This window comes from Crocodylus siamensis, chromosome 4 (genome assembly GCF_052110815.1).
Source record: "Crocodylus siamensis isolate JL-2025a chromosome 4, ASM5211081v1, whole genome shotgun sequence".
NCBI lineage: Eukaryota > Metazoa > Chordata > Crocodylia > Crocodylidae > Crocodylus > Crocodylus siamensis.
This window is the reverse complement of record NC_143398.1, coordinates 206,484,097-206,507,972: the sequence shown is the minus strand read 5'-3', so window position 1 is coordinate 206,507,972 and position 23,876 is coordinate 206,484,097. Positions and strand designations below refer to the sequence as shown.

General features: G+C 41.9%; 1 protein-coding gene across 5 annotated transcripts in view; it reads left to right on the top strand.

Annotated features, from left to right (window-relative positions):
- UBR3 (ubiquitin protein ligase E3 component n-recognin 3) overlaps nt 1–23,876 on the top strand; it is a 261,968-nt gene that overhangs the window by 12,438 nt on the left and 225,654 nt on the right. For 4 of the 5 annotated variants that reach the window (XM_090045496.1, XM_090045495.1, XM_090045494.1 and 1 more), the window contains exons 2-5: nt 13,960–14,099; nt 15,551–15,709; nt 20,568–20,711; nt 21,394–21,443. In XM_090045496.1, the coding sequence (XP_089901622.1) occupies nt 13,960–14,099; nt 15,551–15,709; nt 20,568–20,711; nt 21,394–21,443 (493 nt within the window). The remainder of the gene's footprint in view (nt 1–13,959; nt 14,100–15,550; nt 15,710–20,567; nt 20,712–21,393; nt 21,444–23,876) is intronic. The other variant, XM_090045497.1, reaches the window with a different exon arrangement.

The following is a 23,876-nucleotide window of genomic DNA, read 5'->3' as shown; positions in this document are numbered from 1 at the left end:
TATTTATAATCAATGAAAAAGAGTATCTGCTTCTCACATACTAACTTAGAAGAGGATTGCTGTTGGGATAATAGTTAGGAGATCCATATAAGTACCTAGATTGCCTTTATCAAAATGCTTTTCTTGATTTTTATATAATATTTAATCTTTCTAATATGAAACCCATGGACCATTACCTTTCCAGGGATACTGAAAATATTGAGACGTGTATTTACATAAAAGTTCCTTACATAATTATCATACATGCATTGTGCTTTATGCTTGCTCTGTTTGATTTGAACTGAAGCTTTTTATTTAAGCTTCCTTATTTTCTCCAAGAAAGAGGTTGATTTGATATACTCCTCTTTTGATGTGTGTAGGCACTCTTCAAATGCGTTATGGGTGTGGGGCTGCAATGCCACCTGTTATTAAAGTTACCCGGCACTAACCAAACTCTCAGTTGCTTATAGGCTAAAATTATATATCCGTTGTCTCCCTGAAGCTGAATTTTCTTGGCAGTTTTCAGCCAGAGCATCTCTGCTGTTTCCTTAGCATTGGTTTCAGAAAAAAATATTTGGTTTTGCCCAGGGTGGATTTGATTTAAATCATATCAGTTTAAATCATGATTTAAAGCACGATTTAAACCAGGAAGCCTCAGATTTCGGTCAGGAAGCCTCAATTTAATCAGTTTTCTACAAAAAGTGCATTCTTATTTGATATCCTTTATTCATTTAACTTCTTGAAACTTTGCACATTTAGAGAGACATAAAGGCTTGACTGTGTACAGAGAGACCAGAGGGTTTTTGGGTGGGTAATCAGATCTGTTATTTCTTATCTCCATATACTGTTGTTAAGTAGGCCTGTGCGAAATGGCTAGTATTCACTTCGGATTCAGATTTGGCTGATTTGAGGGACAGTGATTTGATTCGGTCATTCAAATCACTGTCCCAAATTGATTCCACAGTTTGGCTGCTGCTGATTAGGCTGAATCTCTGAATCACACAGGTCCCATCCCCAACCCACTCTCAATGGATGCCCTGTCTAGCCCAGCTCCCGGCTGTTTGGAAAAAAAAAAACAAAAAAAGCCCGCACTAACTGATTGCTGCTTGGCAGGTGGTGATTCCTGCTGCCCCACACTGCATGGGGGGGAGAGGGGGCTCTGTCCTGAGCCCTCCGAAGCCCTGAGGCTGCTGCAGGAGCTGGTGAACCCGGGGTTTTTGTTTTTGTTTTTTCTTAAAGGGCTGGGGCATATAAATAATAAATTTTTATATTTTTATTTTTGTTAAGATCTTTTTAAAAAAAATAAAATAAACCTATATAAAATGAGTTTTAATTTAAGGTATGTTAAAGCTCAAAGATATCATGAAATAAGGATTATAATATACAATATAAAGGCTATTTTGGCTTGGATGAGAAATTCCTTGTCTTTGTGGCAAAAATAAACTGGTGATTACTCTGTAGTTGAAATGCCCAGACCTAATTTCTTGTTCTAGTCACCACAGACCTGTGATTGGAGTGCTAGTGGACATTATGTTCAAGCAGAGGCTCTATTTCATGTTTGCCTAGAAGCAGTGTCTTCCTTGATACTGCCTGTTTTCTAAGACGTTACCTTTTCCACTTTGCACTTAACTCAGTAACTCAGCTCTTTTGCATTAATTAGCCCTTCCCTCTATGTCCTTTTCTGACTGACATGCCTCCTTTATTGTTGTACCAAGGTCCAGCTGAGTCGGTCTTCAGTTGCTCTCCCCTTTTACTGAACTTCGTATTGTTGTATTGTTGTGTTTGATGTTACCCATTCTTCTTGTGGTTGTTTAGAAAGTAGGAAAATTGACTTGAGTTGCCCATACTGCTCTTGTCTTGTCCTGGGCTTCTGGGCAACCAGATCTGTGTCTTGGCAGACAAATGCAAAAATACTGATAATTCATTAGATGCCTTCTAATGACTTACCATCTTTTTTAAATGCAAAATATTTCAGGCATTTTCTTGGTCATACGTTTTCTATATGAAGACCCAGTCCCTTGTTCTTACTTGTCACTACCACAGCAGCATCCAGGCAGCTTGCACTGCACTCCTGTTGAAAATTGATTTTTCCCCTACAGTTTCCACCTACAATATCTGATACACAAAACATCAGGTTATTAATATGTTGCTGTAGTTGGTTCAGCCTTGTAATTCTGGAAAGTAAATAATATGAAAGAAATGACAAATTGTTTTTGTCCTTTTACACTTTTGCACCAATATGCAGTTTGTGGAAATACCAGGTACTATTCCTGAAGAGCAGTTTTGTTGATGCTGCCAGCTTAAACAGTCACATCATGTTGATGTAATTTTTTTCAGGGCTTTATATTTTTTTCCTCCCACAAGATTCTTCCGTTCTACCTTTTTAGTGACTTGTCTTTTTTCTGAATGTCACTGTGACTGAATGTTTTAGTCTCATAGTAACCTTTAATTAAGAACACACTATTCATTGTGGTTTTGAATCAATCACTGTAAAATGATAAGTCATAATTTGTTGCCTATTTCTACATTTTCTTTTTTTCTGAGCTACTGATGGAACAACCAGCTGCTGCCCATTTTGCAAGATCTATCTTTCTGAATTGCTGCTTGGACAGCAAAGACACACAGACATGTGCAGCGTGGTTTGCAGTGTTTGGAATTGTATCTTTCAGTTACTGCTACCATATATGTGCCATGGGGGCTTTCTTGTGGTCTCTGTATGTAAGTACTTGTATTATTTATGTCACATGTGACTAACTGTGCCTCAAGACTCCCGGTCTGTTAAATATCCCAGCCCACTAACTTTTGGATCTCTAGCTGTGAACTTGCTTGAGATAGAATTCTCCTACTCTCAGACTGGATCTAAAGTGTAGTCATCTGGGAGATCTGTTTTTGATAAGGACCCTTCAGTTCTAAGGCTGTAACAGTGAGAAGCTGTGAACACTAAGCTTTCTTAAAGCAAAGTATGATTTATTTGATTAAAAGTATTTAACAGAGAATCTGATTTAAAACAAATAACACCTGTTACATGTATGTCTAATTTGATAGGTGTTTAGCCATCTACTGCCTGAGGGACCCTAGTAGTATTAGCTCCCTATATAGGCTCTTTCTTAAGAGTTTCTTTGTCTGCTATTGGAAGTCACTACCATTCTGTACAACACTTAGCGACATATCCACCTCATCCTTCTGCAAGGATGCTTTTTAAATTGTATAATCTTTTTTGATTTCTAGCCTAGCCTGGGAAGACAGCTTTGTCACTTGGGCATAAAGCCTGAATGAGTGCTATCGAATTAGTTTTCTGATGTGGAAAACAATGCTAAGTCTTTCCTCTGGTTCCTCCTACTCCTCCCAGCAATTATTGCCCCCCTTGAATAGTTCCCTTGTCTTTACTTACGCTCCATAGTTCTCTCATTTAGGAGTGTGAAAATTACATGATTCAGTCAAGAATCCTTAATAGAACAAGTGAAGCCAGTTAGTTATGTCAATTCCACTTCTCTGCTCTTTGAGAAAGTTATGAGTCACAAACAGGAACAGGAATTGTTGTTCCATAGACTCTGAAGGTGACATTTTTAGAAAATTAAGGTTGGATGGGACCTCAGGAGGTCATCTAGTCCACAACCCCCTGCTCAAAGCAGGACCATCCCTAACTATATCATCCCAGCCAAGGCTTTGTCTAGCCAGGTCTTAAAAACCTCCATGAATGGAGATTTCACAACCTCTCTGGGTAGCCTGTTCCAGTGCTTCCAGTGGCTGTCTATAAACTCACCCGGGGCGGGGAGGGGGACCAGTGGAAAATAGGTGAGGCTCTGTTCCCCTGGGCACCACCTGGGATAACAACGAGTAACAGCCACAAATTGATTGAGAGTTGGTTCAGGCTTGATATCAGAAGGCATTACTTTATGGTTAGGGCTGCCAGGCTCCGGAATAGGCTCCCAAAGGAGGTGGTGCTCTCCCTACCTTGGGGATCTTCAAGTGGAGGTTGGATAGATATCTGATTGGGATATTATGATACCAGCACTCGTTCTTGATGATCTGTTCAACCCTAGAAACTTTGAAATAATCCCCATAGTGAGTTGAGTTTTTCCTAATATTTTAGTTAAGCTTCACTTGCTGCAGCTTGAGATTATTGCTTCTTGTTCTATCATATGTCACTACTGAGAACAGTTTAGCTCAGGGGTGGGCACAATATGGCCTGTGAGCTGGTTGTGGCCCACTGAGGGATTTTGTCTAGCCTCAGTGGGTCCCTTGGCTCCTCTCATGCTATGTGTGGGGGACAGCCTGGGCCATGGTGTATTCAGCTGGTCCCACTGCTCCTGGGAGTGCTGTAGCGTGGTGGAAGGGTGGCTGGACTCCCATTTCCCAGCAGCCCTGGTGGTGGTGGCTCCTTCCAGCTGCTGCAGCCACCAGATCTGGCCCCATTGCCTGGGCACCCCAGTCTGTCCGCGCTAGACCCTTCATTGGGGGCAGGACCCACATGAGCAGGGCATTCAGCTGGGTGGCTGGGTTGGGGCCGCAGCTTGGAACAGTTGCTATCCATCGCCTACAACGCCATTGCAGTGGGCGCAGGTTCTGCAGGCAGGGATGTGCGGGGAGTGTATTGTTGCTCTGCCCTGCCTTCGTGCTGTCACTGCCCCAAGATCCCAGCCCTGGACACAGCTCCGTGCCCAGCTGTGGCCCCATCTTGTTTGTCTGGCTGCACACCCTGCCCGTGCAGCTCCTGGCCTGTCTCCATGTAGACCTGGAATCATGAGGTAGTGATAGTGTGGGGATGGGGTTGGGGCAGAGCCCTGGGTTCTGCAGGCAGGGACATGCAGGAGTGGATCATGGCTCTGCTCTGGCCCCCATACTGTCACCGCCCAGCAACCCCGCCCCATGATCCTGCCCATCCTGCTCCCAAACACTGTTCTCTGCCTACCTGGGGCCCCATCCCACATAGGGAGTTTTGGTGAGTTGTTGCATTGGGGGATGGGGGGAGCATACTGACTAAATAAGCCCAGCTCCTTTAGTCTCTCCTCAGAAGTCATGTGTCCCAGCCCCCTAACCACTTTTGTTGTCCTCCGCTGGACGGTCTCCAACTTTGTATTGGTTGACGTCTGAAAGGTTATCTTTGCAATCTGAGAGCAGGAATCAAAGCATTTGAAAAAGTAAAAACTTAAATGCTGCAGAAACAATGGCTTGTTCTATTGTTCTCTCAAAAGATGATTACCTGTTTGCCACTGGTTAGTAAGCAAGTGGGTTTATTCAAGCCCAGCTCTATAAAGACAATAGAACCCCTCCCCCCCAAAAACAGAGTTATAATGTGCTAGATTCCTTATGTATCAGCATAACAATTTCTATTTCTGAAATAAAAAGATGAATTAGACTTCCATAAGTTAACAGTGAAATGTAAAAATATTTTAAAAAGCTACATAAACTAAAGAAAATGGAAAATAATACAGTTAACAAGAACTTTTGAGAAACTTCTGCAGGTGCTAAGAAATTCAGGTAACTTTTTATTCTTTGTTTTTTCCATGTACATTTTTCCTATCTCATTATCTACAGCTTGTAAGACAGTGTTGCAGTTAGGGGAATATGTAAACTTCTTCCAAACAAGTGTTTTAGTTCTTTTATTTGTAAATGTAATTAGGTTTCATTCTATTTTGAATGTGTTGCGAAAATATTATTCAGCATATTATCAACCGTACAATAATTAGGGTGGAATGATATATTTCCATTTTTTTTATTCATGTTAAGTTGTTAAAAAAATGTTTAAAAGTGTACCCCCTTACATAACCAAAACCAAAATTCAAAGAAATATTTATTTTGGGCACTTGGAGAGTGCAAATTGAATTTCACTAATCAGTTGCACCAACTCTTTTATTTGGTTTTCCTCACAGAATATAAGGCTAATCGTTATTTAGATTCCAGTTGTACCCGTAAGTTTTAATCGGGTCAAGGGCTTGCTCATTTGTTCACTGGAAATTGTGGAGCTTGCACTGAACAGCTTATCTAATTTAAAACAAGTGAGTTTGACAAACAGTAGGCAGGGAGGAGAGAGATGAGGGTAAAAATAACTAGCCTGTGTAACTGCGTGATCTTACGTTCAATCTTGTGGAATGAAGTTAAAATGGGAGATATTGCAGGCTGTAATATAAAGAGCACTGCAAGAACACCGATGGGCTGTAAAGGTGGGCCTTGGCTGTGGCTCCCACAGCATGGCAGGGTCTCCGTTTGAGAAAATTGAGGGCTTTACAGTTTTGTTCATTCGACTGATAGAGGAATTGGCTTTACAAGGCTTCATGGTGGGTCCTTTATCTCCTTATCTTGCTTGTAGAGGGATCAGGCTGGGCACTCCTATAGTTGCACACCCACAGCTCCCTACTAATGTGCTGTAGCTGTTTTTATGCTCCTGTAAACAGAGGTGGGTGTTTGAAATGGCATGGAGGAGGCAAAAAGACAGGCTTGATGGCAGTGTTCTGCTGGGATTGAATTGTGATTTGTAAAGTGGTAACAATTAGAGCGATTCAGATATTGTGTGTGATTTTTTTTTCTTTCTTAAAATTGACAGAAAATGGGGGTATCAAATATGTGAAATCAAATATCCAGGTTCCATTCTGAAGTTAAAGTTTTTCAGGAAACAGTGAAAACATGCAGAGCATCCTGTGCAAGTTTGCCAGTGTAGTAAATCTGTGGGATCTATATGTTATTTCCTTATAATGTGGTACTGTGAAAATAGTTGCAGTAACACTTCTGCTGTAAATCTCTAGTTTCATTTACTTATAGCTCATTAAATAAATTCTCTTTTGGTTGAAAATGTATGTTTGGACATGACCCCTGGTAATTAAAAAAAAGTTACAAGGTAGCAAATTTACAAAGAAAACAAACATAAACTTCACTAAGTTATTCTTAAAATGGGTATAAGAATAGAGAAGGTTAATGCTTTTTCTCTCTGTTCTGAAGCTTGCATTTAAAACAAAACATTCCAAATAAAACGGGGCATTTGAACATTTCTGACTAATGAAACACTACTGTCTGAGATGCTTTCAGTCTTAAACTACAATTATCCAACAAGAATAGTGGTAAAACCATTTGAAAAGGAAAAATCAAAAATCATAAGAAAAATAAATTAAGAAAGATCTATTTATAAACTATATTGTCTAAAAAGGTCTTATTTTGTGTTATTAAAGTTTTGTAGTAATAAAAATTAGAAATTAAAATGGCTTATTTGGATATCTAGTCCATCAGCCTTCTAGCACAGACTCTTTTAAGTGTTTTCTGTTGTTTTACTGTGGAAGACACGCGTAAATAAAGGTAAGATATCTATAAAGAATGCCTAGCATTGTATTGCTTACATTAGAGGCTACTTTTTTCTGAATCCCCATTTAGAAAGCATGAGTGTAGTTGCAGTGCTACTGTCAGTCTTTGTAGATGTTGGAATTATTCTACTGGTGGCCTGGTGTTTTCGGGGAGGGCCTGGGATATTCATAGTTTCTAGGGTTGGAAGGGACCTGAGCAGATCATCTAGTCCGACCCCCTGCCATGGCAGGAAATAATACTGGGGTCAAACGACCCCAGCAAGATGTTCATCCAACCTCCTCTTAAAAACGCCTAGGGTAGGAGCCAGCACCACTTCGCTTGGAAGTTGGTTCCAGATCCTAGCCACCCTGACCGTGAAGTAGCGCTTCCTGATATCTAGCCTAAACCTGCCCTCTGCCAGCTTGTGACCGTTATTCCTGGTCATACGTGGCAGTGCACGGGGGAATAGTGACTTCCCCAATGCCTGCTGATCTCCCCGACTGGTTTATAACATGCCACTAGATCCCCCCTCAGCCTTCTCTTTTGGAGGCTGAACAGGTTCAGGCCCTGTAGCCTCTCCTCATAGGCCCTGCCCTGCTGCCCCGATCATGCGAGTGGCCCTCCTCTGGACCCTCTCGATGCTGTCCATATCCCTCTTGAAGTGCGGTGCCCAGAACTGGAAGCAGTACTCCAAGTGAGCATATTGAATGTGCTCACTTCCTAGGTGCATCCCAGTAGAGTTCTAACTGTCCTTTGGGACATTTAACAATGTGTGTATTAGACATTTGCTTAACTGATGTCCCTGTCAGTGTGCTCTTCGGTAATATAGGGTAGTAATTATGGAAAAAGCTTTCCTGCCTTTTGTTCAGTGAATCGAGTGTACGTGTAAACTAGGGCTGTATGTTTTACTATAGGATGCTGTCTGTGCCAGCCCAGAGTTCAAATCCTGGCTCTTTAGCTCGAACTGTGGCAGCTCATGCTTTTAGCTCTAGAGGTGTAAGTCCCTGATGTGGAGGCCAAGGGGACTGTTATCACATGCATGCACTTGGAAAACAATGTATGAAACTGACAAGTCAGTAGAGCTGTGAAATAAGCCTGGGACAAAGATCTTAGGATTTGAAAGTAGTGTAGGATAATGGGATAGGCTGTCTAGAATTTTGGTAAAAGAAGTGGCTTGTTGTCAGCCTGTGAGGTGAGTCCAGAAAGCTTTCTTTCTTTCTGGTTTTAAAATAAAGCAAGATCTGCTGTGGTCATTTCATTGGCTTTATAGTGCACTCTATTTAGGATTCCTTGGCTCTGGTACTTAGACTGCAACAGTGGACTAAGTCAGAGGTAATGGTGGACCTACTCTGATCTTTACTGGCTGCTGTTTTCCAGCTGCTATTTCAGGTGCGAGTCCTAACCTGTGAAGTAAGATTTTTTCAGATTTCAGTTTGCGGACTAGCTTCTGCCCTCTTGTTATATTTGTATGGCCTGCATGACATTTCAGTTGATAAAATGGGAGATTTTTGGCCCTGATGTATGCAAAGTTAATTCTGAAAACATGAATGGAGAGTAAACTAGTGGGGTGTTGTTTTCCTAACTCTACAGATGACCTACAGCTAGTACTGAGAGTATCATTGTTTCATAGTTTCTAGGGTTTGAAGGGACCTGAACAGATCATCAAGTCTGACCCCCTGCCCTGGGCAGGAATGAGTGCTGGTATCATAATATCCCAACCAGATATCTATCCAACCTCCTCTTGAAGACTGCCAAGGTAGGGGAGAGCATCACCTCCTTTGGGAGTCCATTCCAGAGCCTGGCAGCCCTAACCGTAAAGTAGTGCCTTCTGATATCAAGCCTGAACCAACTCTCAATCAATTTGTGGCCGTTACTCGTTGTTATCCCAGGTGGTGCCCAGGGGAACAGAGCCTCACCTATTTTCCACTGGTCCCCCTCCCCGCCCCGGGTGAGTTTATAGACAGCCACTGGAAGCACTGGAACAGGCTACCCAGAGAGGTTGTGAAATCTCCATTCATGGAGGTTTTTAAGACCTGGCTAGACAAAGCCTTGGCTGGGATGATATAGTTAGGGATGGTCCTGCTTTGAGCAGGGGGTTGTGGACTAGATGACCTCCTGAGGTCCCATCCAACCTTAATTTTCTAAAAATGTCACCTTCAGAGTCTATGGAACAACAATTCCTGTTCCTGTTTGTGACTCATAACTTTCTCAAAGAGCAGAGAAGTGGAATTGACATAACTAACTGGCTTCACTTGTTCTATTAAGGATTCTTGACTGAATCATGTAATTTTCACACTCCTAAATGAGAGAACTATGGAGCGTAAGTAAAGACAATGGAACTATTCAAGGTCTCTGCCCTATTATCATATTTTCTTGCATACCATATGCTCCTAAATAAGACATGCACCTTATTTTCTGAAAGGCAGAATGTATTAAAAAATATTTTTCCAGAGTTGTGGCTTAGAACCGAATGAATACAGCAGTTTACAGAATGCATGCACATGCATACTCGGCCAAAGGGGGAGGAAGAACCAGCACCATACCTACAGTCTGGGGAACTCCCTTCTCGTCAGTGCAGAGGCAGAAAAGGATCTTGAAATCACTATTGATGCCAAAATGAACATGTGCCGGCAGTGTGGGGATGCGGTCAGGAAGGCCAACCGTACTTTGCCATGCATCCACAGATGCATCTCGAGCAGGTCCAAGGAGCTGATCCTCCCCCTCTATGCAACACTGGTCAGGCCGCAGTTGGAGTACTGCATTCAGTTCTTGGTGCTGCACTTCAGGAGGGATGTGGATAACATGGAGAGAGTCTAGAGGAGGGCCACTCGCATGATCGGGGGCAGCAGGACAGGCCCTATGAGGAGAGGCTAAGGGACTTGAACCTGTTCAGCCTCCACAAGAGAAGGCTGAGGGAGGATCTGGTGGCCATCTACAGACTTGCCAAGGGGGACCAGCAGGCAACAACCCTGTTCCCCCAAGCACTCCTGGGAGCAACAAGGAATAATGGCCATAAGCTGACTCAGAGTAGGTTCAGGCTAGACATCAGGAGGCACTTTTCACAGTCAGGGCGGCTAGGAGCTGGAACAAACTTCCTAGAAAAGTGGTGCTCGCCCCTATCCTGGGGATCTTCAAAAGGAGACTAGACAATCACCTAGCCAGGGTCGTTTGACCCCAGCATTCTTTCCTGCCTGTGGCAGTGGGTTGGACTTGATGACCTGCTTCAATGTGATGCAACTGTGACAAAAGTAAAACCTATTTTGCAACTCATCAGAAAAGAGATTTACCGTATTTTTCGGACCATAAGACGCACTTTTTCCTCCCCAAAAGTGGGGGGGAAACGAGGGTGTGTCTTATGGTCTGAAGGTGTGTCCCCCGGGGAGACGGGGCGGAGCTTGCCTGCGGAGGCGGCGGAGCCCGAGCGGGACACCCGCCGCTTGTTTATGCCGTGTCCCGGGGAGACGGGGCGGAGCTTGCCCGCGGAGGTGGCGGAGCCCGAGCGGGACATCCGCCGCTTGTTTAGACCGGAAGCTGGCGCCCGTGCCAGTGGCCAGGAGCCGGCAATAAAAATGGCCGGCTGGAACAGACGGGGCGGAGTCCGAAGGAGGGACTCGCTGCCGCGGAGACTGAGGCTCCAGGAGGGGTGCGTCTTATGGTCCGGTGCGTCTTATGGTCCGAAAAATACGGTACATTATTTCTGAGATAGGAAGCATGTACTGTGATTGGCAAGACTTTATCTTTCTTGAACACAGGTGATGAGAGTTGTATACAGTACTCCAGATGAATTTGTGCCGGAACAGGTGTAAGGAAGGGTTACTAGGAAAATCAGAGGAATGGAGAGCCTGTCACATGAGAGAAGACTAGAAGAGCTGGCCTTACCTAACCTTGCACTTTGGAAGTCTGAAAGGGGTTGTCTACAAACACATGGGGGAGAGGGGGTTAAATACTTTGGAGGGGGGAAAATATTTATACTAAAGAGCACAAGAACAAAAGGGTACAAACTGATTCTGAATAATTTAGTGTGGAAATTAAAAGAGTTCCTAAGCAGTAGATCAGCAGTTAGTAACATTCTGGAGCTATGGGTCAGAACAACCTGCCTTGGGTCCAAGGCATGCTGGTGTTTTTTGCTGGCTGCCTATGCCACTTTTCCCTGCTGCCCCTTCTCCACCCTCCACCCTGTGCTATGGCGTGGATATGGATCCTTGCCTCCTGGCCCCAGCACTGCTGGGGATGAAGCCCCCTGCTGTCAAAGCCTCCCAGTTCCGCAGGCCGTACGTTGCTCATCCCTGCATTAGATTATTCAAGCTTCAGACCAGCATTCAAGATCGGGGGCAAAAAACCTAAATGCTTTTAAGATGGGAATTTGACCTTTTACTGAAGATCATCTGTTGTGGCACCTGTGATAGCAGGGGCAGGGCCGTTCCTGGGGGAAGGGGGTGTAAATTGGGGCGAACCTGTGCTTTGGGGAGCCCCACAGACAGTGCCATACTGGCCCTGCTGTGGCCACCAGTTCCGCTACAGCTGCCATGTGCCACTGCCTCCACACTCCAGCTGCTAGCCACCAGCCCCTTCCCCTGCTCGCTGCCACCCCCAGGCTCCATACACCCTTAGGGACGGCTCTTAAGCAGAGGACTACATTTGATAATCCAAGAGGTTTACATTTCATAAATTTAATGAATGTATGAATAAATATAGAAGTAATTTAATATTCAGACAACCGTTTCTCTGACACTAAATCGATTTCTAAATTTTATAGTGAGAAGTTTATAGATGATTATAACATTTAACTATACCATGAAACCAATGTTTGTTTTTAAATGGTTTATACTTAGAATTCTTATTCCATGTCATTAGCTCCTTTTTGGTGTGAGTAAATATCCCAGATTCATTCACATGAGTCTGGTTCAAAGCACAGTGAGATTGAGAAAAAACTTTCTGATGGCTTTAATTGGCTTTGGGACAGGCGTCCTGTCCTTAGGAATTTGCCAAACTGGTTTATTTACATCTGCTTGGTTCTCCAAGAAGGACAGCTGCTTCCTTTCCTTTCCTTTCCTTTCCTTTCCTTTCCTACTACGCACAGTTTTTGCAGAATCTGCCTGTTATCTTTAGTAAGTGTTTCTGAATTGAAATTGAAATCCCTGTCGGGTGGGGAGGTCTATGTGAAGGAATGGCCCTTTTCGTCTGCCTCCCTGCTCTAAGTCTGCCGAGCCCCTGCTTTCCAACTCTGGCTGCTGGATTCACCTGGGCAAGGTGGGTGACTAGGTGTGAAAATTCCAAAGGGAGGGAGGAGTTTGTTCTTCCTTTGTCCTGTTTTGTTTTCCCACTGAACAACCTGGTCTCTCTACCTGAGGATTGGTCTGCATCCAATACTGCCTGTTTCTGGTTGGGACTTAGTGATCAGGTCACAAAAGTTTAAAAAAGAGGTCACTCCATTTTGGGAGTGGTCAGACATCTTACGGGATACTGAAGCAAGCAAAAAACCTCCAGAGCTCCATCAGTCTCTGGATGAACTTGTGAGCAATTTAGCTGAAATTTAGCCAGTAATTTAGGATGAAGTAATCTAGACACGTATCAAAAGGCCAACAAGCCTATTCTGTTTTGTTCAGGGTGTTGTTTTTTTTTTCTTTTGATATTTCTCTGTCTCATACCTTTTCCCCAGGTTCTCCCTCTTTGATCAATAAAGCTATCCGTTATAGCACACCTCACTGTGTGTGCTTGGGAGGGGTGAGGCAAGCCTTTTTAGCTCCCTTTTGCTCAGCTGGCTAAGGTGGGTGTGGCTTTTTACTTTCCTCCTGTACAGGAGGCTTCAGGATAAAAAAAAAAAAAAGCACCCCAAAATACCATGGTGGGCTGAGAACCTTCAAGATCAACAGGGTCTGTGTATCCCGGCTGCACAGAGCCCTAACAAAGACCAGAGCCTGGGTAGTAGTGGTGGTTACCCCATTCTTCCGAGTGTACTCCAGGAAGGGGGGTGGCCAGAGGCACCCCAGGGTAGACACCCAAAGTCTGGTTTTTGGTCAGGCATATTGAGGTGGGTGGCTTAGTACAGGAGTGCTCCCTGCTAGTCCATCACAGTGGGCATCTGATACATTTTAGGTCATCTATGTATCCTTCATGTTTTGGGGCCCTGCTGTAAGGTGGACAGGCTTCGCAGTCTGAGTTACATCAGCCTTCCAAAGCTTGGCTTGTAGTCTGTAACGTTTCTTGGAATCTGCAGTGCTTCAGTCCTCTCCCTAGGAATCCTAACTAAGCAAGTTCTGGCTGTTTTCCAGTTTGTCCATTGGGAAAAGCTCTTAGCTAGAGCTGGTGCTTTTAAGGTCCATGTGTGCCAGTTGAGCCCTTCCGTGAATCTTAAATGCCTCTGTGTGTTGATCTCTCCTTTTATTTCACATCTGCTGAATGAGAGAAACAAACTTGTAAAATGCGGACTCTACAAAGAACAGAAAATAAAACTACTCTCATTCAAAAGATACTGAAAGTTAGTAGGGCCCAAACTTGACCTAACTTTTGGATTTTTCTTTTTTTTTTTTTGTTTCCCTTTTGTCACCAGAATAGCCCTAAACTTAAAAGGCAAAAGGCAGAATATCTCTTGATATTAAAAGGCAGCTGTGTAAGGGAAAGAAAGTAGTGGTACCTGGTGCTTGGTTTTTGTCAGGTACTTGTTTTGAAGTATACCTAGCTAACATTTTGTTTCTTTCTGCTTTGTAGGTTTTGTAAAAGACACCGGATTAAGTCAAGTTCAAATGTTCCATGCATCCCGAAAGACTTGTTGATGATGTCAGAACTAGTTCTTCCACAGTTTATCTTTAGTCTTATTCAGTACTTACGAGAAGGATATAATGAACCTGGTATGTTTTTAATTTGCATGTGAATGATAGAGTTTTTAATTCTATCTTTTTATTTTTTCTCTGTGAAGATGCTAACTTCAGTCTATGTTGAATAAATCCCTTACCACTGGCTGAGTGGGTCAGTGCTTTGTTAGATCTATTTAATTTTAGTCCCTGTCAAAAGTACTTTAGTAAGGCAAAATTAAAGTTGTTTGGTGCTGCCTCTTGTTCTTCCAGAACTCAGTGTGTGGCTCAAATTGAATCTTATATGCATGGGTTTTAAAGCCCTTTGAAATGTAGAAGTGGCTCCTTTCAGGGAGACAATTTTGCATGAGTCTTGGCTAAATTGAACTAAATGTCCGTAATAAAATCTATCTTAATCCTTGCTGGGGCATAGCAGTTTTCACATGGTCTCTCTGTGCCTGTGAGCTTTGGAGGTTTCTAAGAGCTGATTTTTTTTAACTTTAACTTTCCTGTACAATATTATTTTTTAGTAATGCATGAGTAGAGGGGGGCTGCACTAAGGTTGCACAAGCATCCTGACTGTAGTTTTGATTATGTGGTCATGTGTAATTTCATGACCTTTTTATTATTAAAACCAAAAATAATAATGTTTCATTGACAGGGCTGGGGCCTTTATATCCTTAGTCGCATATTTATGGTACCTGAGCAAATGTGGTAATTGATAGCAGTACTAGGTTTTCATAATCGATGGACACAACAGGTATTACATTTCAATGGGAAAATTTCTGCTCTCCTGGTAGAAAATACAAGTGTGTAAGTGTTCACTTGGTTTCTCCCTGGGAGAAACGTCTCCTTTCTGGGAGCAAGACCTTCCAGGTGTAACCCTGGAAGATCTTCTTTGAGAGAGATTTTTCTCTCACAAGAATGAATGCTGGTATACTCCCCTCCTGCTCTGGTTTGGGAGGGGAAGGGAGTGGTGCCTGCCACTTTCCAGAAATGAAGACTGCCCAGTTTGGGGAATGGACCAAGAGCTTGGCTCCACTGCTCCCTTCCCCTCCCAGCCTGGGAAGTGGGGGAGCAGCAGCCACTGCTCCCTGGCTTCCTCCCCAGACTGGAGACTGCACTTTAAGAAGCTGCAGACATGCAGCTCTTAGGGGGCATTTCCCCAACACTGCATGTTCAAAGCCAGGACTGGGTGGTTTTTAAATCACCACCTTGCTGCCTAGTTGGGCAGCAAGAGTGTCACTGTGTAATTCTCCTGCTGTCCCAGTCTTGGATCTTTCCTGAGGATTTTGGGTCCATATGTCTAATATTGTTGCATATTTGGAAAATGGGGAAAAAGGATCCAGGTAAAATAGATTGATATTGCTGAACACATTTATAGGAACCTAAGATGCTGGTTAGATCACCAGTAATGTTTCGCTGATGAATTGAGATAATTAAAACCCAACCCCCCCATCTTTCTCTTCTGCTCTTAAACAGCTTTTTTTGTTGTTTTTCTTTTTCAGCTGCTGATCTGCCATCAGAAAAAGACCTTCACAAAACCCTTCAGATTTTGGAGCCTCACGTTTCTTTTCTAGAAGAGTTGACCAAAATGGGAGGAGCAATGCGATCAGTCCTTACTCAGGTTTTGACCAATCAACAGTTCTACAAAGATCTTAGCTCTGGTGAGTTTATTTATACAGGCAGTCCTCAACTTAGGATGGTTTGAGTTTCGACAAACCGCAGTTACTATGTTTGTAAATTGACACCTGGGTTTCAAAGTTCGGACATGGATTTCAACTTTACGATGCTGAGTGCAGGATATAGGTCTCAGTGGAAGGGGCGGGGGGAAGGAAAGAGCTGTGTGGGAGCAGATCAGGGCCCCTGTGGGGGGGAGGAGGAGGCTGGGGCTGGAACAGGGGGTTGGGCAAATGCTGCCTAGATGGGGCTGCACTGGGCTCTAGGAGTGGGGGCTTTGGGTGGTGGGAAAAGCCACAGCTTGTCTGACTGCTCCCCTGGCTGCCCCCTCCGGGGTGAAGCAGACAGTGCCAGGGCTGCGCTGGATGACCACAGGAGAAACCGCAGCTCTAGCCGCGGCTCATCTGCTTGGTCCCCTGGCTGCCCCTGCTGGGGCAAGGCAGGCAGTTCTGGGGCTGAGCCGGGTGGCTGTTTCCATACTTCTTCCAAACTGCTCATAATAATGGCAGTGGAATAAATCCAGTGGAAGTGATTGTTCTTCTTCTAAGAAAGGTAGAACAATTACTATGGAAGCAAAAATGGAAATAATTAAGAGGTCTGAAAAAGGTGAGACTGCATCTAAAATGGGTAGAGCTTTGGATATCCCCTGAATGACTATTGTGACCATCCTGAAAGTCAAGGCAAGAATTCAGGAGCATGTTAAAGACTCAGCTCCTATGCACTCAACTGTGATATAACTTAGTAGCGTGTTGGACTTATTGCTAAGGTTGAGAAACTGTTAATCATTTGGCTGGAGGATCAAAATAAATGCCGTGCTCCTGTGAGTTTAGGCGTCATTCAGGAAATGGCTGGGAGCCTTTATGATGATCTAAAGAAACAACAGGGGGAGAGTTCTAATGCTGAGCCTTTTACTGCAAGTAAGGGGTGGTTTATGTGTTTTAAAGCCAGGGACAATTGGCATAACATCGAGGTCTCAGGTGAAGCTGCCAGTGCTGATGAAGAGGTAGCTTATGCTTTTCTGAGACATTGGCAGAAATCATTGAAGAGAATAGCTATTGTGCTCAGCAAGTTTTTAATGTTAATGAAACTGTACTCTTTTGGAAAAAAAATGCCATCCAGAAGCTACATTGCCAAAGAGGAGAAATCCATGCCAGGGTAAAAAGCTGCTAAAGATAGGCTCACTCTTTTGCTTGGTGCCAATGCTGCAGGTGACTTTAAACGTAAACCCTTTACTTGTGTACCATTTGGAAAACCCCAGAGCTTTGAAGGGACATTCCAAGGCATTTCTCCTAGTGATATGGAAATACAATCCTAAGGCATGGGTCCATAAGACCGTTTTTGAGGATTGGTTTAATCATAATTTTGTGCCAAGTGTCAGGGATTATTGCAGCAAAAACAATCTTACATTTAAAGCATTGTTAATCCTTGACAGTGCTCCTGGTTATTCAACCATCCTTGATGACATGCACCGTGACATCAAAGTGGTGTTTCTGCTCCTCAGCACCACTTCATTGTTGCAACCTACAGACCAGGGGGTAATTGCATCCTTCAGGGCCTACTATGTTAGGTGCACATTTGCCCAGGCCATCAGGGCAATTAAGAAGGAAGGTGGACTGACTCTGAAGGAATTCCGGAAGGGCTTCAGCATTTACCGAGCAGTTAAGAACTTTGGTGAGGCATGGAATGAAGTCAAACAATCAAATTTGAATGGTGTTTGGAGAAAATTGTGTCCTAAGTTTGTGTCTGACTTCCAAGGCTTTACAGATGCTGTTGAAGAGGTGAACAAAAATGTTGTTGAAATGGGCAAAGAACTCAACTTAGGCATTGTACCAGAAGATGTTGATGAGTTACTGGCATCCCATTCTGAAGAATTAACCTATGAGGACCTCATTGAATTGGAACAGCAAAAAGTGGCAGGGGAAGAAGATGCACCTACTGTTCAAGAGGCTCCTCCTTGTAAAGTCTTGACAACAAAAGTGTTTGGAAGCTGCCATGTCCCTGTTTGAGGAAGCTGCCATGTCCCTGTGTGAGGAACATGACCCCAACATTGAACATACTGCATCAGTAAATAGGGGCATATCCAGCTGCTACAGAGAAATTTACAAGCAGAAGAAGAGCACACCTGTCCAAACTTCCTTGCACACTTTCTTTAAGAAAGCAGCCAAGACTCCTAAGAAGACTCCAGCTAAGAACCCTTCAGAAAATTCAACAAAGTCACCTCGAAATCCTTCCAAATAAATATGATCGCTATTTACAATATAAATACATAAATTAATACAAAGAGACAAGTAATATAGCTACATTTATTTGTTTTATATAGTTGAGTGAATACTGTACAAAATTCTGGGTTATTTTCGGTGAAAATAGGGTATCGGGCCTTGGTTCAGGAACCAATCCCCCATTTAGAACATTGTTTCCTATGGGAAAATCAGTTCCGAGTTGCAACATTTTGACTTAAGGCACGGTTTTCAGGAACCAGTTGTGTCCTGAGGACTGCCTGTATTTCTATTAATAAATTTAAAAATGATGAGAAATTATAAATGGAAGTCACACTTGTTCATTGTTATCCCTATGTCCTATATTTTTTAAATTTAACTTCATAAAACCCCATAAAAAGATTATGTGCATTTTAAGGATAATTATAAATTGACATCTGAATTGGTGGTAGATTTTGCTCAGCTGTATGATTCTGCTGGCATTGGCATCTGGAAGTTCGTGCTGTCCCTGTGTATGGCAGCTGCCCTGTGTGCTTGGCCATGTTGTTATATGTCTGGGTTTTCTTAGGGCACATAAAGCTGGTGGGAATTTTACTTAATAAGATCTACAGAACAAGGTCTTTTGTCTTTAGTGGCCCAAGTTATATTACAAGGAATATACAGTTGCAATAAGCATTTTTTAATAAGTGTCAAGATCAGGAACAGAGATGATTTAATGTAGATTTACTGACTGTATAAATATATTATGCGACATGTATGTTCTCTCTGTCTTAAATTAAATATGGCAGCTTAAATATTACTAAATGAAAACATCAAGCTCTTTCCATGTGGCAAAGTATCTCATTTGTTTTAGAATCTGTTCTTATAAAGAATACCTGCGGCCTTCCGAGCTGCGTGAGACCATAGCATGTTCTGTTCAGAGTGAAAAATAGCCTTCTGCCTAAGCCATATGCTATTCTTTTCCCTTTCTCCTCCCCCCGTCCAATCAAAAACATTATGCAGTCACTACAGCCTGCAGCTCTCATTTTTCAGTCCTCTAAAAATGCCCTTCATATTGCTATCAAAAATTAAGAATTATTCTGGCTTTAAGCTGTTTTTATTGTGGATGGCTGGTCTCTGGGACAGCATTCTTCTTTCCCTGATTGAGAAATACTAGGGAGAGCTGCTGAAAGGTTGGCTTTCTCTGTCTTCTTCCTCTCCCCCAACTTCATATCTTATAAGAATCTTTGAGGTGCAATGAATGATCCCTTTTGAATGAGAGAAGTTTAATGCTTTTTATCAGAAAGTGGGCATGCTTCCTGAGTACACTATGCCTAGATGGAAGAGCCTGCTTTTGAGAAGAAGGGAACATGGAATAGGGCAGCAGCCTTTGTTACAACAGTGGAAAGCCCCTCTCAATACACACCAGATTCAATGAAGGTGGAGTACAAGAAGGCCTTAAGAATTCATATGAAGCTGTAGCTGTACTCAATAATTGTGAAAGTAAATGTTTTCATCTTGTCTTTTTTTCCTCCCCTGCTTAACATCTTGCTTAAATACCTGAAACAATTTCATTTTTCTGTTAGGGAACCATTTCTTTTCCTAGGTAATTTTTATGGAGTTTTTAAACCCTGTGTATGCCATTTTATTTCTTGAGAGTTAGCAACATGAATGTCAAGTAGAAGTGTCCACTATCTTGTGATAGTCTTGGTTAACTGCAATGGGCACAGATTTAACTTGGTTTTACTTGTTTATTTATTGGGATCCAAAAGCATAATGGTTATCGCTTTCCTTATTTGATGCTTTTGGACCTCTCAGGAGAGTCTCTATCAGAATTTAGAGATTACAATGTGGGGACATAATTTAGGTCTGTTATTTTATTTTTTTAAATATGCTTTAACTTTACAAAACAGATTGTCTTTTGAACTAAAGGACTGTTATGTTTATACAGTAGTAGCATTCCTGGTTCAATGAAAATAGGAGGTGCATGATTTGGAGAAAAGTAAAGAACTAAAAGGGATTCTTGCATTTTGTATTGAAACTCATTAGACTTGCACCTAGAATCTTAGGCCTATGGCACAACTTCATTTAATGCTGCAATGGGATCTGAGCCCCAATTCCAATTCCAGCATTTGGGCCTCCTGCCGTGTCATACATGCATGACAGGAGGCATTATTTTGGGACCAGGGATCAGATCCCAATTTCATCCTTTCTGCTTGCCAGTGCAGGGGAAGCCTGAGATCATGATCGAACTGAAAGCTGGGTAACGGGCTGGCAGTCAGCTGATTGTCAGTCTTGGGGCTGATTGGAGACCCTGGGCTGTTTCAAGGCTGAGGCCAGTTTTACTTCCCATACAGAAGCTTCACGTTCTAACTAAGGAGCCATGCAAATCGGTCATAAAAATGGTTCACATTATATGTGGAACATTTTTATGACTTGTTTTCCATTTATGCTGTAATTAAACTTAATTATGGCATAAATGTAAGGGGTAGAGGGGCGCTTATAGTCATAACTTTTAAAGAAGGTTTGTGGACTACTTTTTAAATGGCTTAGTCTTATAAACTTTGGGAAGATCTTTTGTGTTAACCTAAGTACTTGTGTGTATGTGTGTGTGTGTTTGATTTAATGTTGTTTTAAATATGTATTCAAGGTATTGGAGAAAATGCATGTGCAAAGAAAAGTCATGAAAAGTACCTCGTTGCTTTGAAAGGCTCTGGACTGGCATTTCCTGAGGATAAACTTGCATGTGGTATCCAGGAGCAAGCAGCTGGAACTAGCACTTTAGCAGTTCAAGGTTTGTGTAGAATAACATTTTAACAAAAGACCTGATTTTTTTTAAACTGCCCTTTCTAGTTTCTTATACAAGATTTGATGCAATTTATGGGCTTAGTCTACTTACAGGGGCCATTTCACACACCATCAACAAGCAGAAATTGTCATAACTGCACCAGCAAAATTAAACATAGTAGTTTAAGGACAAAATGAATTAAAAATCCTTCTCCAATGATATTTGTGGAATTTGAGTAGGCAAAATGTAATTACTCATAGTGGCATTTGATGGTTGTAATTGGCTATAAAACCAATTACAGCAACCAAAGTATTACAAAAGCCTTAGTATTATAAAAGTCTCAAAATTTTTGATGTCCAGGTCTGGTCAGGATCTCTCTTATCTCTCCTTTGAAAAAACACACCTCCACCAACACAGTGTATGGAAGCAGTATAGTGGGATGTATTTCCAAAACATAAATACTACTTCTTAAATTACTTTGGGTATCTCTTGGAGACCTTTCCTCTGAGTAGTGTCAGACCCAATCCTGCTCACCTTGTGAGAGCTCGCAAGATCTGTGTGAAGTGGTATGGATGTAGCTAAGATTATACTATTCAGTTTTCTGTAAGGTTCATTAAATCTCATAAACTGTCTGCCTTCAGTACGAGAATTGTGAAGGAAATCTCTTGAATTTTTTCTATTTCAAAAGGTTTAGCAGGTGCTACAGCGACATCAGGACAAGGAGAGTCTTCAGATGAGGTGAGATTTATTTAAAAAAATGTAGTGGAAGTGTAACAATATACAAAACAAAGATAGTACACAAGGGCAGATGTTGCAAGTCTTTACTGTTGCACTTAGTTCAGTGGAGAGCACACCTCTTAGTAGGGACACACAGGGCCAGATTCCTTATGCCTTTGGTGCACTAAGGAACTTTAAAAAAATCCCTTGCTATCACAACTTCCGTTGAACTGGTACAAGCAGCTTAGGGAATACTAATAAATATATATATATATATTTTTTTTCTATATATATATATATCTGTACATTTTCAGAACCCTGCCAATTAAACTTGATCTAAGCAGGCTTGATATAAATGATGATGAAAGCACTGTCAGCACGTTTGGGTGCTGGAGATCCCAGTGTTATTAACATGGGGGCAGCTGAATTGGTGATAGCAACAGAGGGAATTTTTTCTTATGTCAATTCCCTGCTATAGACTTGACTTTGTTTACTAAGGAGTTTGGGTAGAAGGAGGAGGAGACAGCCTTCATATAGAATCAGCCAGAGGAGGCAAGTGGTTTTAAAAGGAATAACTGAATAGTCAAAGAGCTATTAGGTTTTGTTTTTAATTTACTTGAAATATTACGGATGGACTTAATTTCAGTTGTGAAGTCTTTAGCAGTGTTTCAGATTTGAGCTTGATCTCAGATGACAAAAGTGTAGACAGCAGCCTTTTTCCATTTGTCCTCTGGTTCAGACATTTGGGGGAGAGAGGTAAAACAGTCTCTTTGGCAATGGCTGTTTGTTTATGCTGAATTCTATTTGAACAGGTGTAGAAATGAAAAAATCTTTTGTTTGTTTATACCTACAACAAGTTGTATCACATGTTTGCCTCTGTCATCAACACAGAAGCATCTGTTATGCTCTCAGCAGTGCTATTTATAAGATGACATTTTTCAAAGTATTGCTTGCTGTTCTTTCACCATCTTGTTACTGTTTTGACATCAAGTGAAAAAGATAATTCAAGTTTATCTTAATATATCAAAGACCATCTTGAATTAAATTCAAAATTATGCTTAGACTTCCTATTTCTTAATTTCCTGTGCGGGAAGGAAACTGAAGCTCTCTTGGTAGCTTAGGGATCAGATATGGTGTTCATTATGGGTTGTGTGGGGTGGGAAAGACTAGAGGGGGGACTAGGAAAATGTCCGAGTACTGTGGAGAGGAAGCAAGTATTGTTTCCCTAGATGATGGATTGGTCTGAAGGGGAGATTGGAGAATAGTTTATAAATTTCCAGAGAGAGGAACTACTGGAATTGCAGTGATTGCAAAGTAGCCTGTCAGGTAGCACTTTGTAGATACTTAATTATTTCTGTTCTTCATTATACAGATAGAAATTGTCTGAGAAAACTTTGGCAAAGTTACTTTTTTTACCAGTGGAGTTGACTCATTTTAAACTGAAAGATTTGACCTACATAGTCAGCTATCTGGTGTCTGAATTAAGATGTCAGTTATGTCATTGAAATGTAATCTCAAAGAGTATGAGTGGGCATACTCAAATTTAGTTCCAAGACTTGTACAGAAATGCGTATGGCAAAAAGAGTTGATAACATTAGTGGTTTAGTCAGAAACTCACAAATGAATAAAAAATTTTGAGTACATTTAAAAAATATATTTCTGAATTTCCCATTCATATTTTTAGCTGAATTGAAGTGAGCAGTAATGGGGAGTGAGAGTAAAAATAACTTCAGAGTCCTCTTAGCAAGCAAAAAAGAAGGCAAGAACCTTTTGTAAATGTGAGACCTGAAATACACATTAATTATTATAAATCCAGTTAACTTTGTCTTGGAAAAGTTGATAAATAAAAGCTTTTAATGTTGCTCACTCACTATAACGCTTTACTGTTGAAATCCTTCACTAAGGAGACCAAAGCAGAACTGCTTTATCAAAAATAAGTTTGCTAGAGATCATTGGATTTTATTTATTTATTTATTTCAAATAAGTGATGGTTGGGAATTATTCTTTTTTTAAATTAAGAACATAAAAAGTGCCACACTGCATCAGACCAGTGCTCTGTTTAGCCCAGTATCCTGTTTTTGACAGTGGCAGAAGTGAATGCTAGAGGGAGTGCATTGAATCGATCTGAAGTGATCTATCCCCTATTCATTAACCTCCCTGGCATCCACCATTGTTGGTTTAGAAATGCCAGAGGGAACATCTCTAACCCTTTTGTTCAACAGCTATCTACCCTGCTGTCTACCCGTACCATCTCCTGTGGCAATGAATTCCACATTTTAACTACACATTGCCTAAGAAAGTATTTTGTCATATTAGTTTTAAACTGTCTCCTACTGATTTCAGTGTGTGTCCCCTAGTTCTAGTATTTTTGAACTTGATGCATAACAGTTTCCTGTTCACTTGGTCCACACCCTTCATGATTTTATAGACCTCTGTCATATCCTTCTTCAGCTT